Raw genomic sequence first — 10,939 nt, forward strand, 5'->3', positions numbered from 1 at the left:
AGCCCTGTATTCCAGCGGGAGGTTACCTTCCCTCCCCACTGAGACTTACGCCACCTCCATTCAGGCTGGGGGGCCTCCCATAGACGTTGGCGCTTAGCTGATGACGAAATGCTAACCAATCACCTTCTACACCCGGCCCTCACCGATCGACAAAATCTGACAGAGTAACTTTTGTTAAAATTAAGCTCTACGTGATTCTCACCTCACCAGCGTCCACCTAACTATGTACCAGGACGCGGGCGGAAGAAAGCAGCAAAGTAGTGACGTTATTAGTACGCGCCGACTTGAGCAGGCACGGTAAAGGTCCTCGCGAAGAACTCGCACATGTCTTTGTGACAACTTTCAAGGCACTTGAACAGGAGGTTAAGAGAACATGAAGAGACCCAACATTTTGTTCACGGGTAACAGTAAAAGGTCGCGTTTGTATTTCAGAGAAAAAAAGAGGGAGTGAATATTTTCAGAGCAGGGATAAAGCGAGAGATTCCGATAAGGATGTAAATAAGTACATAAGAGGCTTTGAGAAGGGCTTTAATTCATTTGAGACAGCAGTGTTTTACAAACATATGTCCCAGATCCAATTTCTGGTATCTTCGGTTGAAGGTATCTAGTAAAATAGGCTGGGAAAGACTCCTGACTGAAATCCTAGAAAGCAGCGCGCTAGGTAGACTCGGTACAAGGTAGCTTCATTTGCTTCACATGATTGCATGTCCCAATTAATGTCACTTTCATCCTTCTATTTGTACTTCAGACATGAGGCCTAGTGTATGCATGCAACGAAACAAGTCATAGAATGGATTGTACCATTTGAAGAATTGGAGTTTTGAATGCTGATCCATATTTGTTTTATACACCCTGTAGGTGGAAACTGTACCCTTGCCCTATGTGCTGATTTCCTATTTCTAGAGGTTTTTGTAATGTGGATGAGCATTCAAAATATGACACACATTGGCAGTAGGAAGAGGTGCAGCCCATTATACAATATTTTTGCTACCTGTATATATAGATCAAGCCAAGGTAGCAGTTGTTGTCTCATATAGATTCATGCATACAGGGCCATGAGAGTTAAAGCAGTTATACCTTTTAAGGATTTTTAAATGGTAATCTTCAGCTGACAACTCCTAGGCATGAACTAGGCATGTCGTTTGGCCCTATCTATCAACTTTGTCAAGAAGTTCATTATATATTGTAAGTTACTACTGTTCGTTAATGTTTTGTTATATGTCTCTTTGTAGGTACGCCTGGTGTTGGGAAAACTACCCTAGGCAATGAGATTGCTGCAAGAATAGATTTTACTTACATTAATGTGGGTGATTTGGCCAAAGAAGGTGAGTTTTTGTTTTACAAAACCTAACATTTTAAAGTTAATGTGATTTTTTGTATTTAAGAGATAGACAGGTAAGTAAGTATAGTTTACATTTATGGTTATTATTTTAAAAAGAAGAAAGTTCTGTTATTAGCCATGCTTGTTTATAATAACTGCTTTGGAGTTTCATGAATACTTCTAACTTCATGTTATGTCTAAGATGCGTTCTACCCTTTGTTTTGGTTGAGGAAGCCCTATTGGATTTAATGGGACATTTCTGATAAAAATGGGCTGCATTAAGGTTTTTGAAAGGGAGCCATCTAAACAAGGTGTTGATATCAAACCAATGCAATTATTCTTTTATATTATTTCCATTTCTTCCTCATTGTATAGGGCAACTATATGAAGGCTTTGATGAGGAATATGAATGCCCAGTTTTAGATGAAGACAGGGTGAGCGTACATGAAAAATGTAGCACAGTTGTTGATTTTATTTTTGTTGCCAAGAATCCGTTTTTAAGATTCCTTTGTCTGAATTCCTTTTTAGGTAATTGATGAACTGGAAGATAAGATGAGTCATGGTGGTGTAATAGTTGATTATCACAGCTGTGACTTCTTTCCTGAGCGTTGGTTTAATATAGTGTTTGTGCTTCGAACTGAAAACTCAATCTTGTATAACAGATTGGAAAGCAGGTAAATCAGTTCCACAAAATAAGGGCTTATCCAAATGGAGTGGGATAATCCACAGTTTCCATATTCGGTTTGTCATCTGATAGTCCTCACTTTGCCTATTAGTACGCTCTTTCCCAATTAAAAAAACGCTTTTTTGCACCCGCACCCGCAGCGGTAAGACCCCTACATTCTTTTCGCTTTTTTCAAGCTCTGCCTCTAAAACCTCCCCCATCAACCAATTGGTCAGCAAAAAAATTACGTATGCTCCTCTCCCCCTTTGCAACGAACCACAATATGGCTGTAAAGGAGTTCTCGCCTCGGAAGGAAAGGCTGCTGGTCGGTTTCACACCTGCCTTGTTCGTATTTGCGGTATTATGCTTAAATGAATGTATGCTTTTCTGCCTTTATTGATATTTAAGGAGATACACACGCTGGCAATTGCACTTGTTTCTCCAAAAAAGCAAGAAAGGTGTCACACACACCCTCCTCCCTTTCCTTCCCATGGAGAATGAAATTGACAAAGCTTTCTGGAGCAGGTGTGAAACCAACCAGCAGCCCTTTTCTTGTTTGTGTTTGCAATATTACACTTAAACAAATGTATGCTTTTCTGATTTGAAGCAAAAACCCCAGCAAGTAGAATGAAATTGACAAAGCTTTCGGAGGCAGGCTGAAACCGACCACCACCCCTTTCTCACTTGCTGTGCATTGCAGATCTCACCCAGAGCGGCCGCCCAGTTTGCAGGCTGGCAAAAAATAAAATGCATCTGCGCAGTAGTTGCAGACCCCCCCGCCCAACACCCCACCATTGCAATGATTGGTTCAGTTTTCCCAGGCTTATTCTCACACATGCGCAAAAGTGCAGATACGTGATTGGCTGGAATGAGGGGAAGGGGCAAGGGGAAACGCCCAAGAACCGCCCATCAGCTGTAAAGTCCGCGGTATTGCATCCTAACTCCTGAAGACACAGCGGATGATTCCCAATTTTAAACAGCAAATTGCATTTTTGCCGGTATTGCAAGGAGCGGATTTAACCCACGAAAATGTGTAACGGTGCGAGATGTCATTTGGACGACCGAAAAATAATGAACACACATAGTGGGTGTGTCACATATTTTGCAGTCATCTGGATGAGCCCTAAGTGTAGTACCAGATTCAGCTTAAGAAAAAAAATCTTTTTGGTATAGAGTCTAGGGTTTTGTTTTTAGCCTAGCATATACTTCCAAATTATCTCAAGTGTTTTTGTCTCTTCTTTATTTTTGCTTAGGGGATACAAAGGAAAAAAGCTTCAAGACAACATTCAGTGTGAAATTTTTCAAACTATTTATGAAGAAGCCATGTCATCCTATAAGGAAGAAATTGTTCATCAGCTGCCCAGCAACACTCCAGAAGACATGGAGCAGAATTTAGATCAGATTATACAGTGGATTGAACAGTGGATGAAAGACAACAACTAACATTTGAATACATAACATTAAAAGACCAGTCAGTCATAAAAATAACTTTTTCAATAGCATTGACTGACTGATTCTTGTATAGTAAGCTACACTTGCTGTTTTAGTCACTGAGGAAACAGTAACAGTTACTTTTCTGGGAAAATAAAACCAAAGACTATTGCGGTTCATCAGATTTATGTTACCCAGCTGGACTCACTGCAGAAAGTGGACATAAATTATAGATTAAGACACTATAAAAAACCTGAAATTCTAATTGGGTATCTAATACTGACTTTGAAGGTATATTTGAAAAGGTGAATAATAAACATAAGTGCATTGACTCTTTTGGCTGCCAGCATCTCAGTCACTGTATAACTTCTTTTAGTAATGCTCTGAACTGTTCTATGAACCATTTAAAAAAAAAGTGGGACCATGGGACTTTGTGATAATATTCCAGGTGATTATTGACATGCAATCTGACAACAGATTTGCATCTTTTTTTTCTTTTCTAAATAAGGAAGATTTCCTCCAGCCAAGTTTGTATTGTGGCTGAAATATTTTGAAAGCAGTTTTTGCTCAGTTGAGGGAGCATTCACCAAAGTCTGGTGAATACTTCCCTCCAGTACTGAATGTTGGTGGCACTTTGCAGGATTTTAGCAGTAAGTGCTGTTATTCTATGATTCAAAAGTTGCCTGACTCCATTAATTGTACCACGTCTTTCTACCCTCCTGCCCTGATCTCACTCAAATGTTATGTTAATGTTTATTTATACCCCGCCTTTTGGCCAAACAGCACTCAAGGCGGCTTACAGAAAAAGTAAACACACATATAAAAATACATCAACAAGGCAATACATCAATAAAGTAATACATTGTACAAAAATGAAATTAAATAGCAAATAACATTAAGAAAAATATCATAGTAAATGTTATCATACTTTTGAATCTAAGCTTCCTCTGAAATTATTTGCAGTGCTACTGGAATATAGCTCTCTTGTTGTGAGTGCTAATATATTGGCTATGCACAGTGCAACTTGAATCAGTTAGGTTGGTGTACTTACACAGGTCATCTTATTGCTGATTCATATGACTGTCACAACAAGATCAGCCTCAAAAGACCTTTTCTCCATTCCACCAGTTAAAACAGCCAGACTGGTGAGGACTAGGAAGAGGGCTTTTTCAACTGTGGCCCCCACCCTGTGGAACTCCCTCCCAAATGATCTCCGCCATGCCCTTTCTATGATGAGTTTCCACCGAGCCTTGAAAACCTGGCTCTTTAGGCAGGCTTTTGGGGTGGGCTAGGTTTTACTATTATTGCTTCAGATTTTTAAGGTTTAATGTATTTGTACGTTTTATTTTGTACGTCGCCCAGAGTGGCTGGACAACCAGCCAGATGGGCGACTAATAAATTTAATAATAAATAAATAATATAATGAACAGGACAGGACAGTTTCACATAACAGGAAACCTGGTTTGATAGCAGTTTCCCATAACGTGCAACAAAAACAGGCATATGTTTTATCTGCTGAATATCACAATGCATGTGCAGAGTATGCAGTACCAAGTGAAAGATGGGTGGGAAATTGGTCATGTATAAAGCAATTAATAAGCTTGATTGTAAATATGCTGATTGATGTATTTTCTTTTTATCTAGAATATTTGGTTGCAGGGGCCTGGTCCTTGAATACAGTGTCAATTGTAAAAGTTGTAACTTGTTTGTCTATTGATTATTATTGTAATAGGAAATGCATTTTTCTTTTATCATGCCCTAATGTTTTTGGGGTAATTTTCCAGCAGACATAAAGCATTGACTTTATTCCTTCCTGAAATTTAGAATAAAGATTTTAAAATGTTCTTAAAAAGGAGCCTCCCAGTACACGAAAAATAAACTTCTACCTTACACAGTCATCCAGTATGTATGGTACAACCACTGATACTTCTTCTGACTGATATCCAGTGTCATGCCAACAGACATGACAGGACTTTCTCTTCCTCTCCTCCCTCTGCATGCTAGCAAAATCTTCTCGGGAGAATTCTCCAGAGCAGAGTTGGGGGGCATGGGCGGCAGGGAAAGGAAGGAGCAGTGGCACAAAAGGCTGACACCGTTGGGTATTGCCATATCTGTGGAGCATTTGTTCCAAACCTCTTAAACATTATTCTTTTTTTAAGGCTTTTAAAAAGGAAACTTAATTTTTGCAAACAGCATTAAGAGTTTTTTGTAAGTCATCCTATATGAAAATATATGGGAACATAACATTTTTCCAGCTGAACTACTTTAAGATAATGTTGATTTATGTGGAAATGAGGCTGTTATTTTGTAGGTTCTTCAAAGAGGAGTTTTTTAATAGTACTGGTACAGGACTGGAATGCAAAAGTAGGGAACAGAAGAACTAGGAATTGTGGGGAAATGGGGCTTAGGAGACAGAAATGAAGCAGGAGAAAGACTTACTAAATTCTGTGAAGCTAATTTGTTGAGCAACCGAAAAGACCACTGCCCACGTGGACATCACCAAATGGTCAATATAGGAATCAAATTCTGTTGGGCGGGATATAAATCAAATAATAAATTGATTATATAAATGGTAGCAGAAGATGGAGAAGTTCCATACTTTCTGCGAAAACAAGACCAGGAGCAGACTGTGGTACAGATAATGAACTGGTCATATCAAAAATCAGAGTAAAGCTAAAGAATAACAGAGCAATCATAATGCCAAAATACAATGTAATTAACACCCCAGAAGAATATAAAGATCACATAAGGAACAGATTTGAAGCTTTAAACTTAGTTGACAGAGAACCAGAAGAACTATGGAATGAACTCAGAGACATTATCAGGGAAGAATGCAAAAAGACAATTTGTTGTCATGTGCCTTCAAGTTGATTACGACTTATGGCAACCCTATGAATCAGTGACCTCCAAGAGCATATTTTGGATACTCTGTTCATAGGGTTTTCGTGGTAAGGGGTATTCAAAGGTGGTTTACCATTGCCTTCCTCTGAGTTTGGATGCATCTTAGTCTGATGTCTCAGCTTTGACCATTCCGCCTTGGGTGTCCCTGCTAGGAATCTAGCCTCTTGGTCTAGACTCCTGACGGCATTGCTCTCAGCTTCTTCAGCACTCTCAAACCCCCTCACCACATTAAGGTGTGGATCCTAAAGGAGGAAAAAGATAATACCTCTAGTTAAAAAGAGAGAAAGACTTCAATGGATGTCTGAAGAAACTCTTTAAATGGTTAAAGAGAGAAGGAAAGCAAATGCAAAAGGAGATAGAAACACGGTCACAACCCTAAATGCAACAATACAGCAACTAGAACGTAGGGACAAAGAACTATTACAATAGTTATTGTATAGAAATAGAAGAGGACAACAAAAAAGGTAGAACAAGAGCCCTATTCCAAAAGATTAGAGAAATTAAAGGGAAATTTAAACTAAGGGTAGGGATGTTAAATAATCAACGGGGAACACACTGACTGACTGATATGAAATAAAAGGAAGATGGAAGCAATACACTGAATAACTCTATAAAAGAGATGCAAGGATGACAGATTCATTAATGGAGGAACCGTATGATGAAGAACCAGAAATTTTAGAATGTGAGGTGAAAACTGCTCTTAAAATACTTGGAAGAAATAAATCACCAGGAACAGATGGCATACCAATACAGTTGCTACAAGCTACTGAGACTGAACCTGTCCAAAGTTTGACAAAAATTTGTCAATAAATATGGAAAACTCAGCAATGGCCCACAGACTGGAAGCATTCAATATACATTCCAATTCCACAGAAAGGAGATCCCAGGGAATGCAGTAATTATCAAACTATTGCCTTAATATCCCATGCAAGTAAAGTAATGCTCAAGATTCTACAACAAAGGCTCTTACCATATATGGAGCGAGAAATGCCAGATGTCCAAGCGGAATTTAGAAAGGGAAGAGGCACCAGAGATCATATTGCAAACTTACGTTGGATAATGGAATGGATCAATGAATTTCAGAAGGAAATTACCCTGTGCTTTATAGATTACAGCAAAGTCTTTGACTGTGTAGATCATGAAAAACTATGGAATGCTTTAAAAGAAATGGGGGTGCCACACATTTGATTGCCCTGATATGCAACCTATACTCTGGACAAGAGGCTACTGTAAGGACAGAATATGGAGAAACTGATTGGTTCCCAATCGGAAGGGATATGAGACTGGCATGTTTTATCACCCTATTTGTTTAATCTATATGCAGAACACATCATATGGAAAGTGGGATTGGACCAAGATGAAGGAGATGTGAAAATTGGAGGGATAATAATAATAAATTTTATTTGTTGGTCACCTATCTGTCCAGATTACTGGACACTCTAGGCGACTTACAATAATAAAAAGCAGTACATGATATACAATATAATATACAAGCAAAACACAATCAAATCAATTTAAAACCAATTTCCAGTTAAAACCTCATAAAAAATTAATCCTCCCCAATCCCATAGGCCCGCCTGAATAGCCAGGTTTTTAAGGCTTGGCGAAAACCCATCAGGGAGGGAGCATGTCGGAGATCCAGTGGAAGGGAATTCCAGAGGGTGGGGGCCACAATCGAAAATGCCCTCTCTCTGGTCCGCACCAGCCTAGCTGTTCTAACCGGTGGGACCGAGAGAAGGTCTTGAGAGGCTGATCTTGTCAGGCGGCATAATTGGTGATTCTGGAGGCGCTCCTTCAGATAAACTGGGCCGAAACCGTATAGGATTTTAAAGGTCAACACCAACACCTTGAATTGGGCCCGGTAGACAACTGGTAACCAGTGGAGATCTATTAACACTGGCGTGATATGATCACGGCGACGGCTGTGCTTAATCAAGTGCGCCGCCGCATTCTGTACCAGCTGTAACTTCCGGACCGTTTTCAGGGGTAACCCCATGTAGAGCGCATTACAGTAGTCTAAGCGAGAGGAGACCAGGGCATGTATCACCTGTGGGAGCAGATGAACAGGAAGGTAAGGTCGCAGCCTCCGTATCAGATGTAATTGATACCAAGCTGTCCGACTCACCACCGAGACCTGAGCCTCCATGGACAGCCTGGAGTCAAAAATGACCCCGAGGCTGTGGACCTGGTCCTTCAGGGGTAATCTCACCCCATTAAGCATCAGGTCCGTAATACCCAACCTTCCTCTGTCTCCCACAAGCAACACCTCGGTCTTGTCGGGATTCAGCTTCAGCCTGTTCTCTCCCATCCATCCACTTATGGATTCCAGGCACTTGGACATGGTATCCACAGCCAACTCTGGTGAGGACTTAAATGAGAGATAGAGCTGAGTGTCATCCGCATATTGGTGACACTTCAGCCCAAAACTCCTGATGATGGCCCCCAGCGGTTTCACATAGATGTTAAACAGCATGGGAGAGAGGATAGAGCCCTGTGGCACCCCACAATCAAGAGGCCAAGGGTCTGAAACCTCATATCCCAAAGCTACCCGTTGGTGCCTATCTGACAGATAGGAATGGAACCACTGTAAAACAGTGCCCCCTATTCCCAATCCCTCTAGGCGATCCAAAAGGATACCGTGGTCAACGATATCGAAAGCCGCTGAGAGATCTAGGAGGACGAGGAAGGTATATTCTCCCCTATCCAACGCCCTCCTCATATCATCCACCAGAGCGACCAAGGCTGTTTCAGTTCCATGCCCAGTCCTAAAACCAGATTGGAATGGATCTAAATAATCCGTTTCCTCCAAGTGTGTCTGTAACTGTTTGGCCACCACTCGCTCAATCACCTTGCCCAAGAATGGTAGATTTGAAACTGGGCAGAAGTTATTCAGCTCTTGGGGATCCAAGGAGGGTTTTTTTAAGATGGGCTTTATCACCGCCTCCTTGAGGGCTGATGGCATTGCACCCTCTGTCAAGGATGCATTTACCACTGCCTTGATCCCTTTGCTCAGTCTCTCTTTGCAACTCATAATGAGCCACGAAGTGCAAGGATCAAACAGACAGGTGGTTGGCTTCACAGTACGGAGCACCTTGTCCACTTCTTCAGAGGGAAGAGGCTGAAACCGATCCCACTGGACTGGAATGCAACTGGCCGACCCTGGCCCACTACCTGTATCCACGGCGAATGGAATCATGCTCTTGAGGCGCTTGATTTTACCATATCAATATCAATAATTTAAGATATGCAGGCGATACCATACTACTAGCAGAAACCAGTAATGATTTGAAACGAATGTTGATGAAAGTTAAAGAGGAAAGCACAAAAGCAGTTCTACAGCTGAATGTCAAAAAGACTAAAGCAATGACAACAGAAGAGTTATGTAACTATAATGTTGACAATGAGGGCACTGAACTTCTCAAGGATTATCAATACTTTGGCACAGTCATTAACCAAAATTGAGACAATAGTCAAGAAATCAGAAGAAGGCTAGGACTGGGGAGGCCAGCTATGACAGAACTAGAAAAGGTACTCAAATGCAAAGATGTATCACTGAACACTAAAGTCAGGATCACTCAGACCATGGTATTCCCAATCTCTATGTATGGATGTGAAAGTTGGACAGTGAAAAAAGCAGATAAGAGAAAAATAAACTCATTTGAAATGTGGTGTTGGAGGAGAGCTTTACACATAACATGGACTGCAAAAAAGACAAATAATTGGGTGTTTAAACCAGAACTGTCACTAGAAGCTAAAATGATGAAACTGAGGACTATTGAAGTGCCTTCTACGATACATTGTAAACTATTTGTTTTTAATGTGATGTACTTTTTAATATAATATAATATAATGTTGCTTATCAAGCTTTGTAGTAGCCCTTGCTGCATTCCGTAAATCTTGTTTATATTTATGAACAATTAAGACCTATATTTAACATCAGACTAGTAGTGCAGCTAAATTTGTATCTCACCCTGGGATTTGCTGCTGAAGGCCCATAATAAATGTAATAATAACAATATTGGGTATGCTTCAATTTGGATTCCTGCATTGAACTAGATGGCCTTATAGGATCCCTTCCAACTCTATGATTCTATCAACTATTTGTTAAAGTTAAGCCTATAGCAGAAAAGAGGATTTTGACATGCAGAAGGTACACCTGGATGTGGAAGACAGTTCATGCAGTGGTAGAGCACATACTTTGTATGTTTAAGGCCAGAGGTTTAATCTCAAATAAGGATCTGGAGTGGTGGGAATGAGAGAGATCTCTCTTTAAAACCATGAAGAGCTGTTGCCAAAACTGATCTAGATGGACCAGTGCTCTGATGGTGTAAGATAGCTTCATGTAATGTCATATTTGCATTAATTGCCTGAATTTAGATAGTGTCCCACATAAAATCCTGCATTAATTTGCATGGAATTGCACTGTATGTGCCTTTTACATGTTTAGTCGGAAGTCTCACTGTTCAAGACACAGCCAATGTGCAATGCAATCTTATATTCATTGTTGTTGTTATATGTACGTCCCACCTTTCCTCCAAAGAACTCAAGGTGACATACCTAATTCTTCCCCTCTCCATTTTATTATTAAAACAACCCTGTGAGGTAGGTTAGAGTGGTTCAAG

At 40.4% G+C, this 10,939-nt stretch overlaps 1 protein-coding gene across 1 annotated transcript; it reads left to right on the top strand.

The window, feature by feature from the left end:
* The first annotated feature begins 54 nt into the window (after positions 1-54).
* AK6 (adenylate kinase 6) lies at positions 55-3,748 on the top strand. The gene is made up of 5 exons (XM_061621493.1): positions 55-401; positions 1,233-1,325; positions 1,697-1,755; positions 1,850-1,995; positions 3,239-3,748. Exons 1-5 carry the CDS (start codon positions 374-376, stop codon positions 3,426-3,428), a joined length of 516 nt encoding a protein of 171 aa, XP_061477477.1. The 5' UTR covers positions 55-373; the 3' UTR covers positions 3,429-3,748.
* The last annotated feature ends 7,191 nt before the right edge of the window (positions 3,749-10,939 follow it).

The sequence above is a fragment of the Rhineura floridana genome, chromosome 1 (genome assembly GCF_030035675.1).
Source record: "Rhineura floridana isolate rRhiFlo1 chromosome 1, rRhiFlo1.hap2, whole genome shotgun sequence".
Taxonomy (NCBI): Eukaryota; Metazoa; Chordata; class Lepidosauria; order Squamata; family Rhineuridae; genus Rhineura; species Rhineura floridana.